This window comes from Myotis nattereri (assembly GCF_964212035.1).
Source record: "Myotis nattereri genome assembly, chromosome: 16".
Lineage (NCBI taxonomy): Eukaryota > Metazoa > Chordata > Mammalia > Chiroptera > Vespertilionidae > Myotis > Myotis nattereri.
Genome location: NC_138091.1, coordinates 5186951 through 5210521, shown reverse-complemented (window position 1 = coordinate 5210521; position 23571 = coordinate 5186951). Strand labels below are relative to the sequence as shown.

At 40.4% G+C, this 23571-nt stretch overlaps 1 protein-coding gene across 1 annotated transcript in view; it reads left to right on the top strand.

Annotated features, from left to right (window-relative positions):
* NCOR1 (nuclear receptor corepressor 1) overlaps positions 1-23571 on the top strand; it is a 236298-nt gene that overhangs the window by 191814 nt on the left and 20913 nt on the right. Inside the window, exons 25-39 of the mRNA XM_081110795.1 lie at positions 858-978; positions 1077-1178; positions 1525-1625; positions 4058-4223; positions 6400-6540; positions 8085-8168; positions 8581-8837; positions 11554-11914; positions 14445-14672; positions 16882-17091; positions 17557-17706; positions 18053-18160; positions 19821-19986; positions 20224-20717; positions 23148-23276. Coding sequence (XP_080966921.1) covers positions 858-978; positions 1077-1178; positions 1525-1625; positions 4058-4223; positions 6400-6540; positions 8085-8168; positions 8581-8837; positions 11554-11914; positions 14445-14672; positions 16882-17091; positions 17557-17706; positions 18053-18160; positions 19821-19986; positions 20224-20717; positions 23148-23276 — 2818 coding nt within the window. The remainder of the gene's footprint in view (positions 1-857; positions 979-1076; positions 1179-1524; positions 1626-4057; positions 4224-6399; positions 6541-8084; positions 8169-8580; positions 8838-11553; positions 11915-14444; positions 14673-16881; positions 17092-17556; positions 17707-18052; positions 18161-19820; positions 19987-20223; positions 20718-23147; positions 23277-23571) is intronic.

Genomic DNA, 23571 nt, shown 5'->3' with positions numbered 1-23571 from the left:
GTTAGCTAGGTTGCCTTTTTTGATGTTTTGTTGATTTCCCTTGTTCTGTAAAAACTTTTTAGTTTATATACAGTTGTTTATTTTTGCTTTTGTTGCCTTGCCTGAGGAGACATATTCAAAAATATATTGCTAAGAATAAAATAAAAAAAATTTACTGCCTATGGTTTCTTCTAGGAGTTTTATGGTTTCAGTCTTATATTTAAGTCTTTAACCAGTTAACTGCCACGTGTCCAAAACAGAAACCATGCCCATTTCTTCCATATGTGCTGGAATATTTACAAATTTAAGTTACCATAATTTTCTCTACAAACCCAGAGATGTCACTAACAAATCTGATTTTAAAATTGGGTGACCAGAGTTGATATGCGAGGTTTGCGGTGATAGACGCGCGTAGTGTGTGGGGACCGTCTGCCGCTCGCATCTATAGACACTTATGGCTACAAAGGACTAATTTATTTTGAGTTTATTATTGTATGTGATGTAAGAAAGTAGTCAGCTTCTTTTTTTTCTTTGCATGTATATGCTCAATTTACAAAGAAACTCTTTTCCCCATTGTATATTCCTGCCTCCTTCATCACTGCTTAATTGACCATGTAAGCATAAATGAATTTACCATGTGAGTGTAGATATTTTAAAATTTGACCATTTTATTAATTTTGTATTAGTTAACATTTAATTAATTGACCATGTAAGCATAGATTACTTGGCCATATAAGGATTTTCTTGCTTTATAAATATCTATTTTAATATTTGGGCATTGGGGGTATAAATTTTTATAAACAGAAATGTGAACATTAACTTTGTACTTGACCTTGCGAAAAGACACTGTTATTTTGGACTTTTAAAATTATTTTTAGGGAACACCTGGCACTTATTTGACTTCTCATAATCAGGCTTCCTACCCTCAAGATACCACTAAGCCCTCAGTGGGTTCTATCTCTCTTGGACTACCACGGCAACAGGAATCTGCCAAAGCAGGTCAGTGAGTAACTGTTCATCATGTTTCTGCCTTTATAGCATCATAGTCAGTAACTCAGCAGTTGATCTCTACATTTTTCTTTTGCTTTGGTCCATAGCTACTGTGCCCTTTATCAAGCAGGAAGAATTTTCTCCCCGAAGCCAAAACTCACAACCTGAGGGTTTATTGGTCAGGGCGCAACATGAAGGAGTGGTCAGAGGTAAAAATATGCTGCTCGGCAGAAATATTAAACTTTTGTCCCCAATTAATTTATTAAAGTAAGTAATTGGTATGTTTTAATGGTGGGTTTTTAAGTTAGAGCCTTTAAATACTAACTTTAAGTTTTCTTTCCATATAAGAATGACTTAAGAACTTTGAAATTCCATATTTCAGCAGTCCTTTGTAATAAGTGCAATATTACTTTAAAAGTACATTTCAAGAAAACAAAAAAATTTTTTGTGTGCTGCTATTTCCTTCTCTTATCTCTCTCCCAAGTATGGGGTGATGTTTGTGTGTTTTCTTTGCTGTAGAGGATATAATTTGCCAATGATTTTGTTGTTATTCAGGTACCACAGGAGCCACTCAAGAAGGAAGTATCACCCGGGGTACTCCAACAAGCAAAATTTCCGTGGAAAGCATCCCATCACTACGGGGCTCTATCACTCAGGTTAGTTACGATCATTCCTAAAATGCTGAGAACACTGGAGGAAAAGTCTCAAGAGCTTTGGCTGTCCGGCTGTATAGCTTTGTGATTAAGTTGTTCATTGTTCTGGGTATTGGGACTGGGTTTCAGTGATGATAAATCCCAGATCCATAAACTGTCTGCATAAAGTCATTAATGTGATTATTTTGACTATAAGCTGTGGTTCATTTGAAAGGTTTGTAATCTTACTATGTAAGCTGCCTTGCTAGAATCTAATGCTAAACTAGGAAATATGGATGGCATTGACAAAAGCACCAAAAATCAAGTATCTTCTAATTTTCGGCTAAATAAATTGCCAATTTTGAGTACTAAAAGGTATTTTCCTCACTTAAATGTTAATTTTAATTTGAAATGTAAAACACTCCTTAGCCTCTTTTTTTAAAATTTTTTTATTTTTTTTTTACTCCTTAGCCTCTTTATTAATATAAATCTGGGAATGGAAAATTCTATGTTGGGAAATTATTATAAACAGAGTTCTGTATTTTGCACATTGTACCTGTCACAGGTTTTCTGTTCTATTCCTCCTCCTTGTCCTTTGTTCCTGTTTCCTAGGACAGTGGTTGTTAAAGTGTGGTCCCTAGATCAGCAGCGTCAGTGTCTCCTGAGAAATTGTTGGACATATAAATGAGACCCCACCCCACATGTACTGAAATCTCACCCATGGGGAGGAGACCCAGCAAACTGTTTTTTTTTTTGTTTGTTTGTTTTGTAAAATATATTTTATTGATTTTTTACAGAGAGAAAGGGAGAGGGATAGAGAGTTAGAAACATCGATGAGAGAGAAACATCGATCAGCTGCCTCCTGCACACCCCCTATTGGGTATATGCCCGCAACCAAGGTACATGCCCTTGAGCGGAATCAAACCTGGGACCCTTGAGTCTGCAGGCTGATGCTCTATCCGCTGAGCCAAAGCGGTTAGGGCGAAACTGGGTTTTTCAGCCTTCCGGTGATTCTGCTGCATGCCCAGTTGAGACCCATGCTCTTGGACCTTGCTGACCAAGTATGGTTTGTGTCCCAGGGCATCAGCATCACCTGGGAGCTTGTTAAATTATGCAGAATTTTCAGTCCCCACTTTAGACCTATTGAATCAGATACTCCATTTAATAAGATCTCCCAGTGATTCCTCCTTAAGACATGGTTTATAGCAGTGGTCGCCAACCAGTGGTCTCTGGACCACTGGTGGTCCGTGAGGTCCGAAAGGTTGGCAACCGCTGGTTTATAGGAGATAGCATATAGTAATCTAGAAAGTTACATACAATTCAGATCTCTCCTTTCACATTTGACCAAAATATATGTTCCCCTGAAATTAGTTTGTAGAATTAGCAAATGCTTTAATATAAACAGAAGAAAAGTAAATGGCCTATGCATATTATTTTTTTTTTCTTCATTTTCACTCTAGTATCCAAACTGTGGGTAGGAAGACAGAATGAACTAAATCAAATGAGGCTAGGCTTTATCTGTTTATTTTTAAATCAGTCTGACATGGGCACTTTCAAAGTAGGTATGAAGAACTTCCAGATGTTTGCTACTGAGCTAACTTAATTGCTAAATGAGGAAATGTATTGGTCTCATTATTCTTCCTGCTGTAAGCATGTCATTTCAAATTATGCTGTCTAGAATTTTGAGAACTCAAAATGTGTGAGTGAGGTAGGCCTGGCCCTTCCACTTCCATTTCATCCCAAGCAGTTCACTTGTGCCAAGTACTTTACATATTAGATTTCATGAAAGATTTTCCTAGAAGGAAGGTTTTATTGTTCAAAGGAAAGGTAAAAAGAACCATGGTCATAGGCAACCCAAAAGATGATAGGACCTAAACTGAAGCCATATCCCAAAATGGAGACATCTGAATTTTTCTTCCTTTTCTCTTACTGATGACTGGGGGTCTAACCCAGCAGAAGTTTGGGAATTGAAAGTTCTTTATTCCTCTTACCACATTATAAGAGAAAGTTGTGGTATTCTGAAAGTTACAACTTAATTTATCTTATTTTTATTATTTTTATTTTATTTTATTATTATTTTTATCTTATTTTTATTAGAAATTTTGAAGAAACTTAATAAATTTTGCATGATTTTAGGCCTTAACACAGTTTTTTTCTTTCTCCAGTTAAGTGCCTTTATAAAGGTTTAACTTCACACTGTCGAAGAAAGCTGGTTCAACTCATATTTATCAACATTTGAAGAGGTTTTTTTGTGTCAGTGTTCAAGGATAAAGATATATAGTATTTTTTTATGTTTATAGAAACTTAATGTCTGATTTTCTCTCATGTGCTCGTTTTCTCTTCTTTGGAAATATGGGTTGGTTTGACTCTCAGTGTGGTAGATTAAATTTTAGGTATATTGCATTTCCACTAAACTTGAGTGACTTTTCTGGTACTTGTGCTTGATTTGATGGCAGGGTACCCCAGCTCTGTCCCAGGCTGGCATACCAACTGAGGCTTTGGTGAAGGGGCCCATTTCTAGAATAACTGAAGAGAGCAGTCCTGAGAAAGTCAGAGAGGAAGCTGCATCCAAAGGCCATGTTATTTATGAAGGCAAAAGTGGACACATCTTATCTTATGATAGTAAGTATTATGTCTATACAATGAAGCCAATACTACAACATGTGACTAAAAACATGGCCTCTGATGCTCCACATACTTGCTTTAGGGAAGTCAGTTTCCCTTCCCTGAGCACAAGTTTCCTCTGTGTAAAAGGGGTTGATAATAGTACCTTCTCATGAAATGTTTATGAAAAATTAACTGAGACAGTCAGTGAAAAGTGATGAACAGTGCAAACCTCATAGTAAGTGTCACATAAGTGTAGCTAACATCAACTCTAATTTGTTGATTTAGCCTAGGAAAAGGCTCTTTGTTATCTTTAATAGAACCACACTTATTTTAAAGAGATTCCTACTTTATGAGTTAAGCATTAGGGAGTAGATGATAGTCTGATGATCCTGGAAGAATATTGAATTTAAATTCTCCTTAAATATAACTATTTTAATGTCTATAAGAAAATAATTCTTTAGATGTATTCTTAACTTATATTTTCCCAGTGTTATGATTTTATAAGAATGACTCAGTTCTTTTTATAAAAGCCAGGTGGTGAGCTAGATTTGAGTTCTCATTTGCAATTGTTTTTGTGACCTGAGTGGTCACTAGTCATGCTTTACCTTTCTCTTCAAATATAAAGAAATAAAGTATGTGAGCACACAGTGCCTGACACAAGGTATATGGTAACTTTCTTATTTCCTTCCTCCTTTGTTGCTTTAACATTCTGGCATATATTGGTTTACATTTTGTTTCTGGGGCAAGAAAATTAATGTACCTTGTCTAAGACAGAAATCTGAACGTGATCTTTGACTCCTCCGTTTGAAGCTTTCCACATCCAACCAACCAGTCACAAAGTTGTTTCTCTTCTCTTCCCTAAAGTCTCTGGAATCTGTCCATTTCATTTTATTCCCCACTGTTTCCGTCATCTGTCATCTGGATGGCTAAGTAGCTGCCTAACTGATCTCCCTGCCTTCAGTTTTAACCCATAGTCAGAACTGAACATCATGTCACTTCCTGCTGGACTCTCCATTGCCTTTAAGGTCATCATAAATCCCTTACCTTGGCTTAATCACCCTTCCATGATCTGCTTCCAGCTTATCTCTTCAGATTGTTACCTTCTCACTTTTCCCCTTAGGCCCTTTGCAGTTACTCCCCCTGCACTCTTCTTCCCAGCTTCACTCTATACATTGGCCATTAACTGAGTTTAAGTCCCCCCCCTCCTTTTTTTTTTTTAAGAGAAAGAGAAAGAGGAAGGGAGTGGGAAGAGACAGAGACATTGATTTGTTGTTCTACTTATTTATGCATTCATTGGTTGCTTCTTGTATGTGCCCTGATTAGAAATCGAACCCCCAACCTTGGTGTATCTGGATGATACTCTAACCAACTGAGCTACCCAGCCAGGGCTGAATTTAAGTTCTTTTAATGTGTCATACTCTGTCTTACCCTCGGGATTTTGTGTTCATTGTTCCCTTGGCCTGTGCCACCTCTTTTGTTGTTGTTAATCCTCACCCAAGGATATTTTTCCCAATGATTTTATTTTATTAGAGAGAACATGGAAGGAAGGGAGTGGGGGAAGGAGATAGAGATAGATAGAGAGAAACATCTATGTGAGAGAGACACATCGATTGGTTGCCTCCCACGTGCGCCCCGACTGGGCCTGGGATGGAACCTGCAACCCAGGTATGTTCCCTTGACCGGGAATGAAACCCAAGACGCTCTGTGTGCAGATTGACACTCCAACCACTGAACCACACCAGCCAGGGCTCTCCCTTTACTTTTGACTTAAGCAACTTTTGTCATTCAGTTCTCAGCTTAAACATTACTTTTTCTAGGCAGTCTTACCTATACCTTTAAGTGTTAGGTTTCCTGCCAGCATTCTTATAGCACATTGTACTTCTCTTTCATAGTACTACTTGTACTCTGTAGTAATTACCTAGTAACTTATCTGTATCTGCTACTATTAAGTAAGTTTCATGGACAAAGGGACTTAATTTGTTAACCTTATCTGTAAGCCTGAACTCAATAAATATATTTGAATGACCAAAAACATTTTTATAAATATCATTTGCACAGATGTATATTGTTGGTTAAGACTAGTTTTTATATTATTATTTTTATAAGATAGACTATGAAATTATAATAACTTTCTTACTGTACAATGGACCTTGAGCTCTGTCTGAGCAATTCTTTTTCCTATATTTTGCAGATATTAAGAACGCCCGAGAAGGGACAAGGAGTCCAAGAACAGCTCATGAAATCAGTTTGAAAAGAAGCTATGAATCAGTGGAAGGAAATATAAAGCAAGGGTTGTCAATGAGGGAGTCTCCCGTGTCAGCACCATTAGAGGGTAAAATCTTATTTCCAGAACAGCATTTGATACATTTAATTTGGTCTAGTAAATGTGCATTGTTGGGTTAGGTTGTATATTACTAATATGTATGCTGTATAAAATAGATGCTGTATTAATATGAAATTAACTTCCTATTCATATTGACATACAAATCAGGTGCTACATGACAGTGGAGGGAAGTAAAAATTAAACATAATTGGTCACATTGTAGGTGACTATAAAAATTCTCATATAATTTGTAGATTTTTTTCTGTTTGAGATAAATGAATTTAAAAATGTAAAATTCATTAGAACTTTGTATTGTGAGGCAGATAAAGTGGTGTAATGGATAGAGCAAAGACATGTATTTGAATCCCAGTTTCCCCTTCTCTGAACCTCTTTTCTCTTCTGTCAATTAGAGGATTGTACTCTACCATTGTTAGAGACAGGCATCCATCCTGTGCTGATCTTATGATATGCATTCATTAAATGATAGTATGGTTTGGTTTTGTTTTAAATATATTTTTATTGAGTTCAGAGAAGAAGGGAGAGGGAGAGAGAGAAAGAAACATCAGTGATGGGAAAGAATCATTGAACGGCTGCCTCCTGCATGGTCCACACTGGGGATGGGGCCCGCAACCAGGGCATGTGCCCTGACCAGGAATCAAACCGTGACCTCCTGATTCATAGGTTGATGCTCAACCACTGAGCAACCACGGCCGGGCTGGGTTTTTTTCTTAATGACTCACTTTCTTGAACTCTTAACCTACGTCAACTGTTTAATTTTACTCAGGATGAAATACTAAAAACAGGGTAAGGACCCCTCGACTTATCAGCAATACAAGGTGGGACAAAGTTGTATGTGAAATAGAATTTATTCTTGTATTATTTATTAATTATTGCATTATTTTCCATATGAACAACTGTAAGCCTATTTTTGCCCCACCCTGTACACATATAACATGAAGCTTATTAAGAGCTTATTTATAACGCTTTAATTTTGATTTGCATGTTTCATTTAATGTTTTATATACTTTCGAGTTATCTATTTTTCATGTTTTCTCTTTCTCACAGATATTTCAGAGTTAACATGATTTTCAGTCCCTTTGTATTTTCTCTTACCTTGATAAAGAAGCATTAGGATTTTAGATTTAGCTTTGAAAGTGTCTTTCTTTCCTTTTTGACCTCTAATAGATATCTTTTGTGCCCATTTTCTATTAGGAAGAGATTTAAAAAGGAATAGTGGTACTTCCAACTTTTATTCCATGACATGCTTCTGAATAGCTCACAAATTTAAAATATCCCCCCTTTTTTTTCAATATAGTTGATACTCAATGTCATATTAGTTTCAGATGTGCTGCATAATGCTTAGACATTTATATAATCTACAAAGTTATCCCCCAGATAAGTCTAGTGCCCACCTGGCACCATACATAGTTTACAATGATACCCCTTTCTCCATAGAGCTTTTATCAAAAACATATACTCTAAGGACAGTATAAGTACATGTGGATTGACATACACATTGTGTTTAATACTTGAATTGCTTTCTTGTTTTGAAGGACTGATATGCCGAGCATTGCCCAGGGGGAGCCCTCATTCTGACCTCAAAGAAAGGACTGTGCTCTCTGGTTCCATAATGCAGGGTAAACATTTTGCTTGTTTGTTGTGACTCCCTCACTGTCATACTAGTTTGACATTAATTTGCAGTATGTGAAACATGTTTTTCAGGATATTTTCCCCTTTGAAATATTAGATATTTAATCTTTTTTTTTAAATGTAGAGATACCTTGGTTATGTAATAACCATTCTGGTCTGTATTGTGATGAATGATGTATGAAATTTTGCAACCCTGAAAAATGACTGATGAATATTTAAAGATCTGTTATAAACAGAAAATTGATTAGAAACTGCAAGATAACAAGGCATTAATATTTTTTAATTGTAAAATTGTAATAATATTTACCATTTAAACAATTAAGTGTACACTTCAGTGGCATTTTTATGCATCCATGGGCATTGTTTTAATAAGTATGTTTCTTGAATTCTTATTTGAAGGCACACCAAGAGCAACAACTGAAAGCTTTGAAGATGGCCTTAAATATCCCAAACAAATTAAAAGGGAGAGTCCTCCCATACGAGCGTTTGAAGGTGCCATTACCAAAGGAAAACCATATGATGGCATTACCACCATCAAAGAAATGGGGCGTTCCATTCACGAGATTCCACGACAAGATATTTTAACTCAGGAAAGCCGGAAAACTCCAGAAGTGGTCCAAAGCACAAGGCCAATAATTGAGGGTTCCATCTCTCAGGTAACTGGATTGTGGTTCTTTTTGCCAATCATTCCACTTTAGACTGTAATATTTATGAAGCATTTAAAAAAGTTCAACTTAATAAGTAGTCCTTTTGAGGTCAGGTCTTTTGGAAGTAAGCATGAAAGTTTTATGTATGCTTTATCATTAGTTTTTATTATGTTCATAGTGTGCTGTGTATAATGTGGGAAAGTATGTAACTCAGGATCCATGGGCTTTTGATCGAGACATGCACACAGACAATAAAGATTACTAAATGCTAAACACGAATTTGAAAGAATATGTGCACACCTATATTCATTGAACTATATTATATACAATAGCCAAGATGAAGCAACCCAAGTGCCCTTTAATAGATGGTGGCTCAGTTACTTGGAACATCCCGTTTTCCAAAAGGTTGTTGGTTGATTCCCGATCAGGGCACATACCTAGGTTTTAGTATGTTTTTCTTTCACATTGATCTTTCTCTTTCTCTTTCTCTTCCTTCCTCTTTAAAAATCAATAAAAACATATCCTTGGATGAGAATTAAAAAGAAAAGTCATACATATATACAATGGAATATTTCTTAGCCATTAAAAAAATGAAATCTTATCATTTGCAACAGCATGGATGGACCTAGAGGGTATTATGCTAAGTGAAATAAATCAGACCAATACCATATGATTTTACTTATATGTGGAATCTAAAAAATAAAATAAAGGAACAAACAAAACAGAACAAACTTACAGATACAGAGAAGAAACAGGGTTAATAGCTGGGGAGGGGAGTTGGGGGACTGGGTGAAAAGTGAAGGGATTAAAAAGTACAAATTGGTAGTTACAAAATAGTCACAAGGATGTAAAGCATAGCATATGGAATATAGGCAGCAATCCTATCAAATAAAAGAGAAACATGGTAATTAGCGTATGACCGCTACCCTTCCCATTGGCTAATCAGGGCGATATGCAAGTTAACTGCCAGCCAAGATGGCGGCCGGCAGCCAGGCAGCTTGAAACTAACATGAGGCTTGCTTCAGTGTCGGAGGAAACCAATGTTCCCCGCTTGCCTTGCCGGACTCTGAGCCTGCAGTTTGAAACATTGTAATAAATATAGAAGCTAAACAAAACCCCAGAAACCTGCTTTCAGCGAGCCGGGATCTCAGAGCTGGAGTTATACATTGTTTTGATTATAGAACCGAAACAAACCAGATACCTGCTTTCAGGAGCGGAGGCCTAAGAGCTGGAGCCTCAGAGCTAAAGCTGGCCCAGAATAAAAAAGAAAAAGAAAAAAAGGAGCGTTTGGGAGCTTCCGTCACCTGCCAGCCTGAAAACAGCCCTCAGCCCCTCACCCAGACTGGCCAGGCACCCCAGTGGGGACCCCCACCCTGAAGGGTGTGTGACCAGCTGCAAACAGCCATCATCCCCTCACCCAGGCTGGCCAGGCACCCCAGTGGGGACCCCCACCCTGATCCAGGACACCCTTCAGGGCAAACCAGCCAGCCCCACCCATGCACCAGGACTCTATCCTATATAGTAAAAGGGTAATATGCCTCCCAGCACTGGGATCAGCGGAGCCGAGAGGCCTCCCGGCACCGGGATCAGCGTGATGGGGTAGCGCCCAAACCCCCTGCTCACCCTGCGGCTCTGTGTGTGACAGGAGGCGGGGCCACAACCTCCCTATCCGCCCTGCTCTGTTCATGACAGGGGAAGGCACCCCAACCCCCTGATCAGCCCTGCTCTGTACCTGATAGGGGGGAGCTCCCCAACCCCCTGATCGCCCTGCGGCTCTGTGTGTGACAGGGTGCGGCGCCCCAACCCGCCCCCCGCCCCCCCACGGGCCCTGCTCTGTGTGTGACGGGGTAGAGCCATAACCTCCCCATCGGCCCTGCCCTGAGTGTGACAGGGTGCGGTGCCCCAACCCCCTGATCCGCCCTGCCCTGAGTGTGACAGGGTGCGGTGCCCCAACCCCCTGATCAGCCCTGCTCTGTGCATGACAGGGGGTGCTCCCCATCCCCCTGATGGGCTCTGCTCTGTGCATGACGGGGGAGCTCCCCAACCCCCTAATCAACCCTGCTCTGTGCATGACAGAGTACGGAGCCCCAACCCCCCTGATGGGCCCTGCTCTGTGAGTGACCGGGTGGCGCCGCAACCTCCCCATCGACCCTGCCTTGAGTGTGACGGGGCAGTGCCCCAACCCCCCAATCAGCCCTACCCTGAGTGTGATTGAGGGTGGCATCGCAACCTCCCAATCCGCCCTGCTCTGTGCATGACAGGGGCGGCGCCCCAGCTCCCCAATTGGCCCTGCTCTGAGCCCGATCAGGGGCTGCACCTAGGGATTGGGCCTGCCCTCTGCCACCCGGGAGCAGGCCTAAGCCAGCAGGTCATTATCTCCTGAGGGGTCCCAGACTGCGAGAGGGCACAGGCCGGGCTGAGGGACCCCCTCTTCCCCCCGAGTGCACAAATTTTTGTGCACCGGGCCTCTAGTATTATAATAATTATGTATGGTGCCAGGTGGGTACTTGAAATATCAAGGGACCACTTTGTAAAGTATGTGGTTGTCTAATCATTATGCTGTACACCTGAAACTAATACAAAATATTATTGAATGTAAACTGCAATTGAAAAGAAAAAAGACTACTATAGCAAACTATAATTTCCATGAGCCAAACATAGACCTTAGATGGGAAAATATTCAGGTGCTTTGGGCTACCTGTAATGTTTGTTTCTTTCCTTTTAGGGTACACCAATAAAGTTTGACAACAATTCAGGTCAATCTGCCATCAAACACAATGTCAAATCCTTAATCACAGGACCTAGCAAACTAACTCGTGGAATGCCTCCACTGGAAATTGTGCCAGAGAACATAAAAGTGATAGAACGGGGAAAATACGAGGATGTGAAAGCGGGCGAGCAAGTGCGTTCCCGGCATACATCCGTGGTAAGCTCTGGCACCTCAGTTCTTAGGTCAACACTTCATGAAGCTCCCAAAGCACAGATGAGTCCGGGGATTTATGACGACTCCAGTGCACGGCGGACACCTGTGAGTTATCAGAACACCATGTCCAGAGGCTCACCCATGATGAATAGAACTTCTGATGGTATGCTATTCTTGTGTCCTTGTCTGATCATTTTTATTGCGCTTTTTCACATATGGCTAGTAGTAAATGTGAAATTGTTAGCTTTACGTTGTCACAGGATCTTTAGATTGTGCTAGATGTTAGGGCTATGGAGGGCTACCAGATTAAAAGTAGACATAATTGTGGGTAAGATACCCAATATTTTAATCACGTGCAGAGTGTGATGGAGTCCAACAATGCTGTAGAATAAGGATAGTCTTAAGAGTGTCCTCTCCACCCCCCTCCAGCTAATCCTAATTTTTCTGGAAGTCAGTTTTGACAGTTGTTTCTTCAGCAGCAATCATGGTAGATGAAAGTTCAGGCTGGGAAGCAAGACTGTTCAGGCTTGAACTAAGGTTGTTCTTACTGCATGAACTTGGACAAGTTACTTTTTCTGTGCCTGTGTTTCCTCATCCATACAATGGTAACATAGTATTAAGATCTGCCTCACTGGATTGTTTTATAGATAAAATTAGATCGTATGTTTAAAGAATTTTAAAAGAATAGTGCTGGGCATGTTTGAAGGACTCAGTAAATGCGAACTATTGTTCTCGTTACTGGTGGGTACATTGATTTTTGTCAGGTGCTCCCTAAAACAATCTGATGCCTTCTTAAAAGTGTTTCCACTTATTTTAAATTGTATTGAAGTGCATATTAATTGAGGGCTCATGTGAGGGCTGAAGGTCCTGGGCTGGACACTGCGGGAGTTGTGAAGAAGTGTGTTTTAGGTGTTGGGAGATTTGTGGTAGTAGCATGGAGGGAGGAGAGAGGGAAGTGCCTGCTTGAGTTGGGTGGTGAATCCAAAACCTTTTGGCTGTAGTTTTGGAGAAGAATTGCCTTGAGGAGGGAAAATGCACTTTATATTTGAGCAAGTTGAGGCTTGGAAGGGAATGTAATGAACCAGAATATGTTTCTTGGTTGTGACCAGATTTGTTTGATCATGGTCAAGTTGATATTATCAAAGTAATAATTAGATGGTGCCGATGGTTGCATAACATTGTGAGTATATTAGTGCCACTGAACTGCCCCTTTAAAATGGCTAAAATGATAAAATTTATTTTCTGTGTGTGTTTTTTGGGTATTCTGAGACCCAGTTTCCAACATGGAGTGTGTGTGTGTGGAGGGAGTCTCCACACCAGCAAGCAACTCTCAGACATCAGCAGGGTATCCAAGAATTCAACTCCGTTCCAACACTATGTACCCAGAGATAGCATCAGATTCCACAGGCTAAGGGTTCAGCCTACAAGACCCCTTCCCTCCTTCCTCCTTTCCCACCCACTTCTGCTTCTGATCAATTGGCTGCAGACTGGAGGTTCCAAGGACACCCTCCCAATTGCTAGTCCAGATTGTTACCTGTACTTTTGACTGACTGGCAATAAATCAGAGGTTCCCACAGCCCCCTTCTTGGGTTCAGTTAATTTCTAAAACTCACAGAAGTCAGAGAAACATAGGCAAAGTATGTGATAAGGAGTGTGGCGCTTCCATGCCTCTCTCCCAGCACCTCCATTGCCCACCAACCTGGAAGCTTTCTGAAGGCAGTCCTTTAGCTTTTTCATGAACGCTTTATTCTCTAGGCACGATTGATTAAATCACTGGCCATTGACAATTGGATTTACCCTTCAGCCTCCCTGGAGGTCAAGGAGGAGGGCTGAAAGTTCCAACTCTCCAGTCACGTGATTGGTTCTCCTGCCAGTCATCCCCTTCTCCTGGGTGCTTTGAAGTCACCACCTCATAACATAACAAGACACCTTTGTCCCTCTAATACTTAGGAAATTCGAAGGGTTTGGGAGCTATCAATTAGGAACTATGTATGAAGACCACATATATATTTCTTATAAATCACCTATCACAGTGTTTTGCTATGTTATTAAAACAATTGAGGGTGATGGCCAATAAGTGTTTGCATATAAACATTGATGGGATCCTCTAACCTCTCTGAATAACATTTCTACAAGAAGAGGCTAGAGTAGGGGTATGATGGAGGTTGGTGTGGTAATGAGAAAGTCTTTTGCAAGTACAGAGCAAAGAAAAATAGTACAGTGGTTCCCCCTTACCTGCAAGGAATATGTTCCAAAACCCCCAGTGGATGCCTGAAACCAAGGCTAGTACCTCTGTACTATATACAGAGGTTTTCCCTAGACCAGTGGTCGGCAAACTGCAGATCGGCAAACCGCGGCTCGCGAGCCACATGCGGCTCTTTGGCCCCTTGAGTGTGGCTCTTCCACAAAATACCGGCTCTTCCACAAAATACAGACTTCTGCGCATGGGCCACAAAGTTTCAATCGCACTGTACATGCGCACCCCCACATGGTATTTTGTAAACTGCAAACCTCAAAATCTTCTGCTAGTTCTTCACATTTACATATTCTGCGAGATTGAATGTTGCATGTGTAGTGGACAGGGAAGATCAAAATTATATGACTGTAGTCTGTATTTGATTGGTTGAGAAAGGGTTAAATATCATACTCAGCAAGTTTTCTTAAGAATTTGTGATATTGACTCTTTTTTCCAGTTACGCTTTCTTCCAGCAAATCTATCAATCATGAAAGAAAATCGACACTGACCCCTACCCAGAGGGAAAGCATACCAGCGAAGTCTCCAGTGCCTGGGGTGGACCCCGTAGTGAGCCACAGTCCTTTTGATCCCCATCATCGAGGCAGCACCACAGGAGAGGTGTATAGGAGCCATCTTCCCACACACCTGGATCCAGCCATGCCGTTTCACAGGGCTCTGGATCCTGGTAAGCACAGTGGTAGTGCTAATTTATGGAAAGAAATAATATACCTTGTGACTTTTTAAACCTTCTGTTTATTAAAGTACAGTATGCAGACAGTTGCACATATCATTAGTTTACAGCTCTGTGAATTTTCACAAGCTGTACCACCCCCATGTTATCAGCATCTAAGTCAGGAAACAAAATATTACAGTACCCCTTAAAGAACTAAAAGTAATAGGTATATCAAAAGTCCTTTTATCTGATGGCATTTGTTTAAGGTGATTGAAAAAGTGGCTTAATGTGTATGAAGAATTATTTTTAAATGGCACAGGCATAGCTTAAACATTTTAATTTACAACATAGACATTCATTTACCAGTGTTCTAATCTGAGGCCAGGTCTACTAATGAAACCTGAAACCTTACCATTGTCTTTCTTATGTAAACACTTACATTTCCAGGTTTGGTTTTTCAAGTGAGGTTAGAATTTAGTCATTCAAATCAATCTAAATACAGAACGCTTCTAGATTTTTCCCCTGGTCTTTTAAAATTGTCTAGTCCATACTTGATTCACCTTCTGTATTGATTCTTCCCAAAATAGTTAGTTTCCAGGGAAACCACTCTTTTCATTTTTCTCTCATTTAAAGATTATTTCATTAAGTTACATAATTATAGTAGCAAGTATAGCTAGAAGGAACTTTTGAAAAGATCAGACTGACTGTGGGTGAATACAAATTTGGTAGGTGCGCAAGTGTCTAGGTTTTCTAGAGCCGTCCGCATTGGGCACGGTGATGCTGCGCCAGGAGCGGGGCAGCTGCTCTGCAAAGGGAAGGAGTCCCATGGGCACAGTCAGCAGGTTGGTGGAAAGTCTGTCCTGACCCACCTGCTGTGTGGGCTCCACCCTGCCCTCCCAGGCCCCACTCCCTCCTCCTCTTGCCTGCTCAGACTCAACTCTAATGTTTTTTCTGCTCATACCTCTTCTTGCTTGTTACATCATTCAAGTTGAAATTTGTACACAGAACATTTGTGTTTTACCTTGGCCTTTAAGGAAGCAATCTTCATTACCAGTATGCCAAGCTTTCTAAGAGTATGTGTAGAAAATATTTTATCGGAAAGCTGTATTACTGCCATCAAAGTGTTCACTGAGAATATTTCAGAGGAGTCCACTCCTAGTCCCTTAGGGACTGTCCAGAACTGAGACAGAAGTTCCCATGGAGTCCGTGGACAGACTTACCTGGCTATGGAATTCTAGATGAATGGGAAGCAAACATTCCAGAAAGCCTGTCATATGTTGTTCTAGGTAGAATATGAATATATATATATATATATATATATATATATATATATATATATAGTTTACTCAAGCTTTCAGAAAAAGTTGAATGTTTATACTTTTATTTAGTGTTTATTACAATCCTTTATTTTATTGCACTTTGATTTGCTTGTCATATTTTAGTTTTTGCTGGATTACAAATGTTTTGAGGATAGAAGTGTTAGTTCCTTTTTCTTTTTACCATACCTACCCCTTCCTAATATCTGTGTCATTCTCTAGCCTAGGGTTGTCAAACTATGGCCTGGGGACAAAATTCTGATCCTGCCTGTTGGTATAAATAAAGCTTTATTAGCACATAGCCACATGCATTTGTTTCTGTTTGTGGCTCCAATGGCAGAGATCATAAGATTTTTGACACCTGCCCTTTATAGGAAAAGTTTGCTAATCTCTCCCTAAACACATGGACTAATTAAATGTTAATGGACTAGTCATTGTCACCCCCATAGAAGTAAAGTTACTGTTTGTCACAAAGTGTTTTCACACACATCTCCATTTGGTCATGTTGGACAATCAGTACTTTAAAAATAATTTTATTTTCAAACAGCTAGTAGAGACTTCAGGTGAAAATATAATAAAGGTACATGGCAAAGATTGAAACTACTTGGGAATTTTTTTAGCACCTTTTCTACTGGTAAAAGGTTAATAATCATATTTTGTCTAGTTTCTCTTTCCCCTTTTCCATTACATCTGACATTAGAATGTGTATATTAAATATTGCTGATATATATATATATATATATCAAGGTCTAAAATGAATCCATCTTCCTCTCTCCAGCACCGTCCCATGCTAAATAAAAGATGATGCATGTGTGCATTAGCGCCATAGACTGTTGTTTCCTTACTCTTTTTTGTGAATGATGTTTAGACTAAATGAAATGCCTTTCTCTCATTCTCTCAATCAGCTGCTGCTGCTTACCTATTTCAGAGACAGCTTTCCCCCACGCCAGGTTACCCAAGTCAGTACCAGCTTTATGCAATGGAGAACACGAGACAGACAATCCTAAACGACTACATCACCTCACAGCAGATGCAAGTGAACTTGCGCCCAGATGTGGCCAGAGGACTCTCCCCACGAGAGCAGCAGCTGGGTCTCCCGTATCCAGCAACAAGGGGTCTGTGTCTTCGCAGTTCAGATTTCATAGAACTTACTGTGTGTACCCATGGTGTCCTAGGTACTCAATAAAAAATTTGTTGAATAAACTATGCAAAAAAAAAAAGAAAGAAAAGAAGGCATTACTTTTTTCTATAGCCTTTAGCCCTTGAAGGCAAAGTAATGTATTGAGACAGGGTATTTTGGTGAACACTGAAATAATAAACCAAGTCATTGTGCTATATATTGAAGTCATTGTTTTACTAGTTTTCTGTCTCATAAGTCCATGTGGGGCAGAGTATTTCATATCCTTCTCTAGATTCAAAGAAAGTCTTACAAAGTGATGAAGTTCTTAAACATCTTTATTTGTACTAAACACAGTGTATCATTGGGTTATAGAGATAAACAACAACAACAAAGCCATGTGTAGTTCTGTATCTTTAGAATAATACTGAAGATAATTTTATTGTATTTGTCTTTTGAGCAGGAATCATTGATCTGACCAATATGCCTCCAGCAATTTTAGTGCCTCACCCAGGGGGAACAAGTACTCCTCCCATGGACAGAATCACTTATATTCCTGGTACACAGATTACGTTCCCTCCCAGGCCATACAACTCTGCTTCTCTCTCTCCAGGTAAGAGTCCACACACTCACACACCTCTCTGATGTGACCATGCGCTCCAGGATTAGCAGCATAGCCTTTGGAGGTATTTGGGGCACTTTCCCCCCATATGGTCTGTGTTTTTCATTTAATATTTAGTAATAGTTGCTATTGCTACCTGCCTGTCACTAGGTACTCTAGAAATATCCTAAAGTAACTTGTGTTAGGCTCCATTTATTGTCTAAGAATAATAAAATGAACTTCCTACATTTTAAATATGAAACATTTTGAAAAAATTTCAGTTAAGAATTTTGAAATTGAATTGTACCTGATAGGTTAATATTTTTGTCTTTAAGTTGCAGATTTATGTGTTTTACAGGACACTCAACACACCTTGCAGCCGCTGCAAGTGCTGAAAGAGAGCGTGAAAGGGAGAAGGAGCGGGAACGGATCGCCGCAGCTTCCTCGGACCTCTACCTTCGGCCCAGTGAGTGGGGTGGCTCTGTCATTCTGTGGACACCCGTTTGTAATCTGCGACGGGGCATTGTGTCTGACATTGTGGGGATGCTAAGGTTCTGAAAAACAAGAATTACAAGAGAGAAAGTAATTACATACCTTACGGGAAGTGTACAGTTAAAAATGCTATAGAAGTTGAAATGGTGCCGAGATAAATTTTAAATGGGAAAATGAAGTTTTCATGATGAAGGTGTTTTGATTTGGCTCCTGGTGGCTACAGTTGGCCCTGAAGATACTGGCTGGGGAGCTCCTTGGAGCTGGAAGCAGCCCAAGTGAAAGGTTCATAGATATGAAGACATATATGTATAGGAAGCCAAGTACAAGTGATATATAACCTCAGCAGGAACTATATTTTAAAAGTATCTGTGGTCCCACTGATGGATAACATGCAGATTTAACACAATAAAATACCATTTTTGTTCTCCATAGTTCATAGGTTGATAATGTCCTGTGTTGCAGTGTCTGAAGAAACACTGGTTCTCATACATTATAAGTGGCAGTGCAGATGGGGAGAGCCTTTTCAGAGATATAAACATTTAAATAGCAATTCCACTCCTGGGAATATAACCTATAGAAACAATCACATGAGCTGATGTGTGGTCAGAAGGGATAAAATTGCCAAAAAAAAACTGCCCTAGGTGCTACCTGCTATGAGAACGGGTGTATACTGAGACTGCTAGCTCTTCTGAGGACAGAGTAAGAAGGTCAGAGTGAGGGCTTAGAACAAGAGGTGGGAGAAAAGAAAGTGATTAGAGCAGCAATTGGAGGGCTTCTGAGTAAAATAGTTTTGACCAGTCAAGAGCTAAGGTTAGGTGAACAAAAAAAGTCTCAAATATTGAAGAAGTGTAGTTTGTGGAGCTGCGCTTTTGGGAAGGTCAGTGTAGATGATTTCATGTCAAAAGAGGGCTTGCTGCTCTATCCAGTGGCTCATTTTGTTGGAACATCGCCCTTTACACGAAAAGGTTGTGGTTTTGATCCCCAGTCAGGGCATATATGATAAAACAACTTATCGATGTTTCTCACATCGATGTGTGTGTCTCTCTCTCCCCCTCTCTCTCTTTAAAAAAGCAGTAAAAACATATTCTCAGGTGAGGATTAAAAAATAAAAAGAGGGTTTGTGAGAGAAACAGGTACTTGTGGAGGGCAGGAAAGGAGTGGGGCAGGAAGAGCTGGGTGAGTGAAACTGCCTCTGCCTGACACCCGGGGAGCGGCAGTATGTTACGTTCATTATGATCCTTAGAAAGCTGCACCGGATTTGATTTTGGAAATGATAAATACACCAGAGTTTGAGGAAAAGGCTGAAAAATGAATGTACCTGATCTGTACTTCACTATCAGTGTTATTTTTGTTTCTCTCTGGAATCAAGATAGAAACTTGTCACAAATGGCAAGGACAAATGATAGCTGGTGCTTTTGTTTCATGTTACTAGTGTGGTTTTCTTGCATCTTTATTAAGAAACTCTTATAGAACAAGTTTCTACAAAGGCCAGAAGGTGGGATATCAATTTCTTATCTCATGTTCCTTTTACCTATTTTAGGAATATTATGAAATGAACAGTCCCTAAATGTTGCTGTCTCTAGCTTCTTCCTTATGACTTGCCTTTTTTTGTTGTTTTTTTCTGCCCCCTGAAGGCTCAGAACAGCCTGGCCGACCCGGCAGTCATGGATATGTTCGCTCCCCGTCCCCTTCAGTACGAGCTCAGGAGACCATATTGCAGCAGAGACCCAGTGTTTTCCAGGGAACTAATGGAACCAGTGTAATTACACCTTTGGATCCAAGTGCTCAGCTACGAATCATGTAAGTTTTGTATGGTTTTGTTTTTTTGATAAAAAAACAAAAAACACCACTTGCTTGCATACACACTTTTTAGTATGTGATTGCAGTAATTTTAGTACTGATTTACTACCCACTAAACATTTGTTGTTGTTGTTGCAGTTTGTCCTTCCATCTCCCCACTGCACACCACCCCCTCAACCCCCCCCCCCCCAAGTACAGAGCCTCCCCCTTCACAGCTGTGTTTGGTTTTATTTACAGGCCACTGCCTGCGGGTGGCCCTTCGCTAAGCCAAGGCCTGCCCACCTCCCGCTACAACACTGCTGCAGATGCCCTGGCTGCTCTTGTGGATGCTGCAGCTTCTGCCCCCCAGATGGATGTTTCCAAAACAAAAGAGAGTAAGCATGAAGCTGCCAGGTTAGAAGAAAATTTGAGAAGCAGGTCAGCAGCAGTTAGTGAACAGCAGCAGCTAGAGCAGAAAACCCTGGAGGTGGAGAAGAGACCTGTTCAGTGTCTGTACACTTCTTCAGCCTTTCCAAGTGGCAAGCCCCAGCCTCACTCTTCAGTAGTTTATTCTGAGGCTGGGAAAGATAAAGGGCCTCCTCCAAAATCCAGATATGAGGAAGAGCTAAGGACCCGAGGGAAGACTACCATTACTGCAGCTAACTTCATAGACGTGATCATCACCCGGCAAATTGCCTCGGACAAGGATGCGAGGGAACGTGGCTCTCAAAGCTCAGACTCTTCTAGTAGCTGTATGTATCTCCATCTGAGTTTCGCAATGTGATATCTGAGTAAAGATTACTTTATTCCTTAGGCAACGCAGAACAATATGGCATAAAGAAAATCCTGATCTTGATAGTAAATGTAATAGAAAGGTTTTGTGGGTTAGTAGTGCAATGATGTCTCTTCTGCTGTTTTTATGGTTACTTAAATGTCAGCATTTCTTATGGATACCTTTCAAGTTATCTTGCATGAGAAAATTGTGCTCTTTATTAAGGTTGGAAAGTAGATAGGCCGAGGGCAGAGCTTACTGACATTTTCAGACATCTGAACGGTGATAGATGTGTCATTCAGCTCTGTGCTGCTGAGGCGTAATTCCTCAAGCAGCGCTTTCTGGGATATGGCTCAGTATTTAGGCTGATACCCCAAAGCCTCTTAAAAGGGAGGTCGCCTTAGTGTTGGTCTTTGGTAGGCTGCAAGTGGATTTTGATGAAGTCTGGTCACTTTGATGTCTACTTTGTAGGTCTGTAAGAATTCACAAATCTACAGTAAAATGCTGGATAAGTTACTTTAAATTTATTTTTAACTATTGCCTAAATTCTTTATAAAATTCCTGAAGGAACAAACAGGTATTTACACAAACATCTGCAAATATTTGAAGTAATTTAACCATATATAGCCATCTCTCTGTTGTTTTCATTAATGAAATTGAGGAGATTTGGAGGTAATGGGAAAAATAGGATTTCTGGTGCATCAGTTTGCAGCGTGCAGTTATTTTTACCTCCATGCCTGATTTTGATTTGTTTGGGTAAATATCTCCTCCATTCCTGCAGTTTTTGGAGAGATGGGGGCAGTTTGGTGGTTGTGTAGACAGAGACTTCCTTTGGCCTGGGGTTAGGGAAACTCACACAGTAGTATGGTACGTGCTGAGGAAGCTCTGCAGTTCCACGAATAGGCCCTTTGGAGGGAAGTCCCCGCACATGTGGTGACCACCTGTGGCTTTTTGAATGCCACCACACACAGTTCTCTAATCAGGGGGAACTTCTTTTCAGTTTACGCACAAACCAAACCTCGCTCTGGGAGTTTGACTTTCAAAAGGTCTGAAAATAGAAAGTCTGGCTTCTTTTCTGAGTGTTTGTGTTTCCGAGTGTGGTGTTTTTTGCTTTGCTTTGTTTTGTTTTTTTTCTAATTAGGTAAATTACTTTCATGAAGCCCACTAGCTATTGTTCTTCAGTGTGGCTTTCAGTTTTTCTGTCAGAGCCTCCCCTCTTCAGGTGAAGCACACCCTTCACCCACCTTTCAGGCTTTCAGAGCAAAGTGGACACAGTTGCATTAGGTTTCTGTTGACTAGCTTGATGTGGTAAGCAGAGTTAGGATGTGGGCTCATAAACCGTGTGATATGTACCAGTGTGTATAAAAAGTCGCAAGTATAGTGATTTATTTTTGTTCCCCAAAGATAATTTTCATCCCAATTACCAGGTTCCTGTTCTCCTGAGCATCCTGGCACTTAGGCAACTGTAACTCCCATGGCCTGGCAAGGGTCGGAGGAAAGGGCTGTGCTGCAGATGAGCACTGGAGGAGCAGGCGGGGGCCTGGGAGGAGCATTCATTCCCATCTGTGTACAGTGTCCAGGGCCCATTGACTGGTCACACTTGCTGATCATTCCAGGATCATACATCCTTTGGGCCTCTGGCAGTTTTCTCAGGCTCCTTGGTTCAGTATGCAGATGCCAAGAGCACTCAGAAGTCAGAAGGTTCCCGAGTAGGAGGTCACATCTGCCTCTCCCCCATTCTCAGCTCTGAGGCCATGGCAGGACTCGACAAGCTGCCTGGACCCCTACTGCATAGATGAGGAGGACCCTTCTCCGGTGCAGACATGCTCGCTCTCTGCCAAGGGAGTGATCGGCCTCCCTTCACACATCCCCTGCCATTTCTGTTCATCTTCACAATGTGACATGGTGCAATAAAATTGGAGTAATTTTTGTCAACAATACTACAGTCATTTGAGAAAATAAGTATATCATGTTACTTAATCTGTAGCTTTAAAGTCATGGTAATGAAGCAGCTTTGTAGCCTCAGAGTTTTTCTACCAGCTGAGCTGACTGCCCCATAGAATTAAAGTTTTGGAAACAGTGAACTGTTGAGATCTACTCTCTCATTTGTTAAATTTGTTCTAATCAGTGTTTGTTTCTGGTGATTTTCTTTTCCAGCTCCTAGGAGAATGTCACAAATCTGTTATTTATTCTGCCTCACCTAATGGTCTTAGAGCCCAAAATTCCTACCAAGATTAGGAACACCGAGGAAGCAATTATGATCCATTGAGCTCATTATTTTTTATCATTAATCTGGGTGAACATTTCTGAGAATGAAAAATGAAAATATGCAAATAGATTTGAAGAACTTGGACTTCTGAGACTTTTCATAGGGTTAGTCTTAAAATAAGATTCTTTTTTTCTCTTGAAGTATCTTCTCACCGGTATGAAACACCTGGCGATGCTATTGAGGTGATAAGCCCTGCCAGCTCCCCTGCACCACCTCCAGAGAAACCACAGGCCTATCAGCCAGAGGTTGTGAAGGCAAATCAAGCAGAAAGTATGTCTTTTTTAGCCACCAGTTTATGTTTTCATATTTGCATTTATCATTTGCTTCTAGTTGTCTGTCCAGAGCATGATAAGAAAAAATTTGTTTTATTGGTTTTGTTTTAGAGTAATCTACATTAATGAAAAACTATTTTAAGCTATTATTTGATAATTCATTTGCTTTTTATATTTTAATGATACAGTAAATAGTTGGTATTAATTTTGTTTTGCTCACTTACGATTTCAATTTTTATTTTATATTAGTCCTCTAGATTCTTTATTTATTCAGTAAATAAATATTTTTCTTC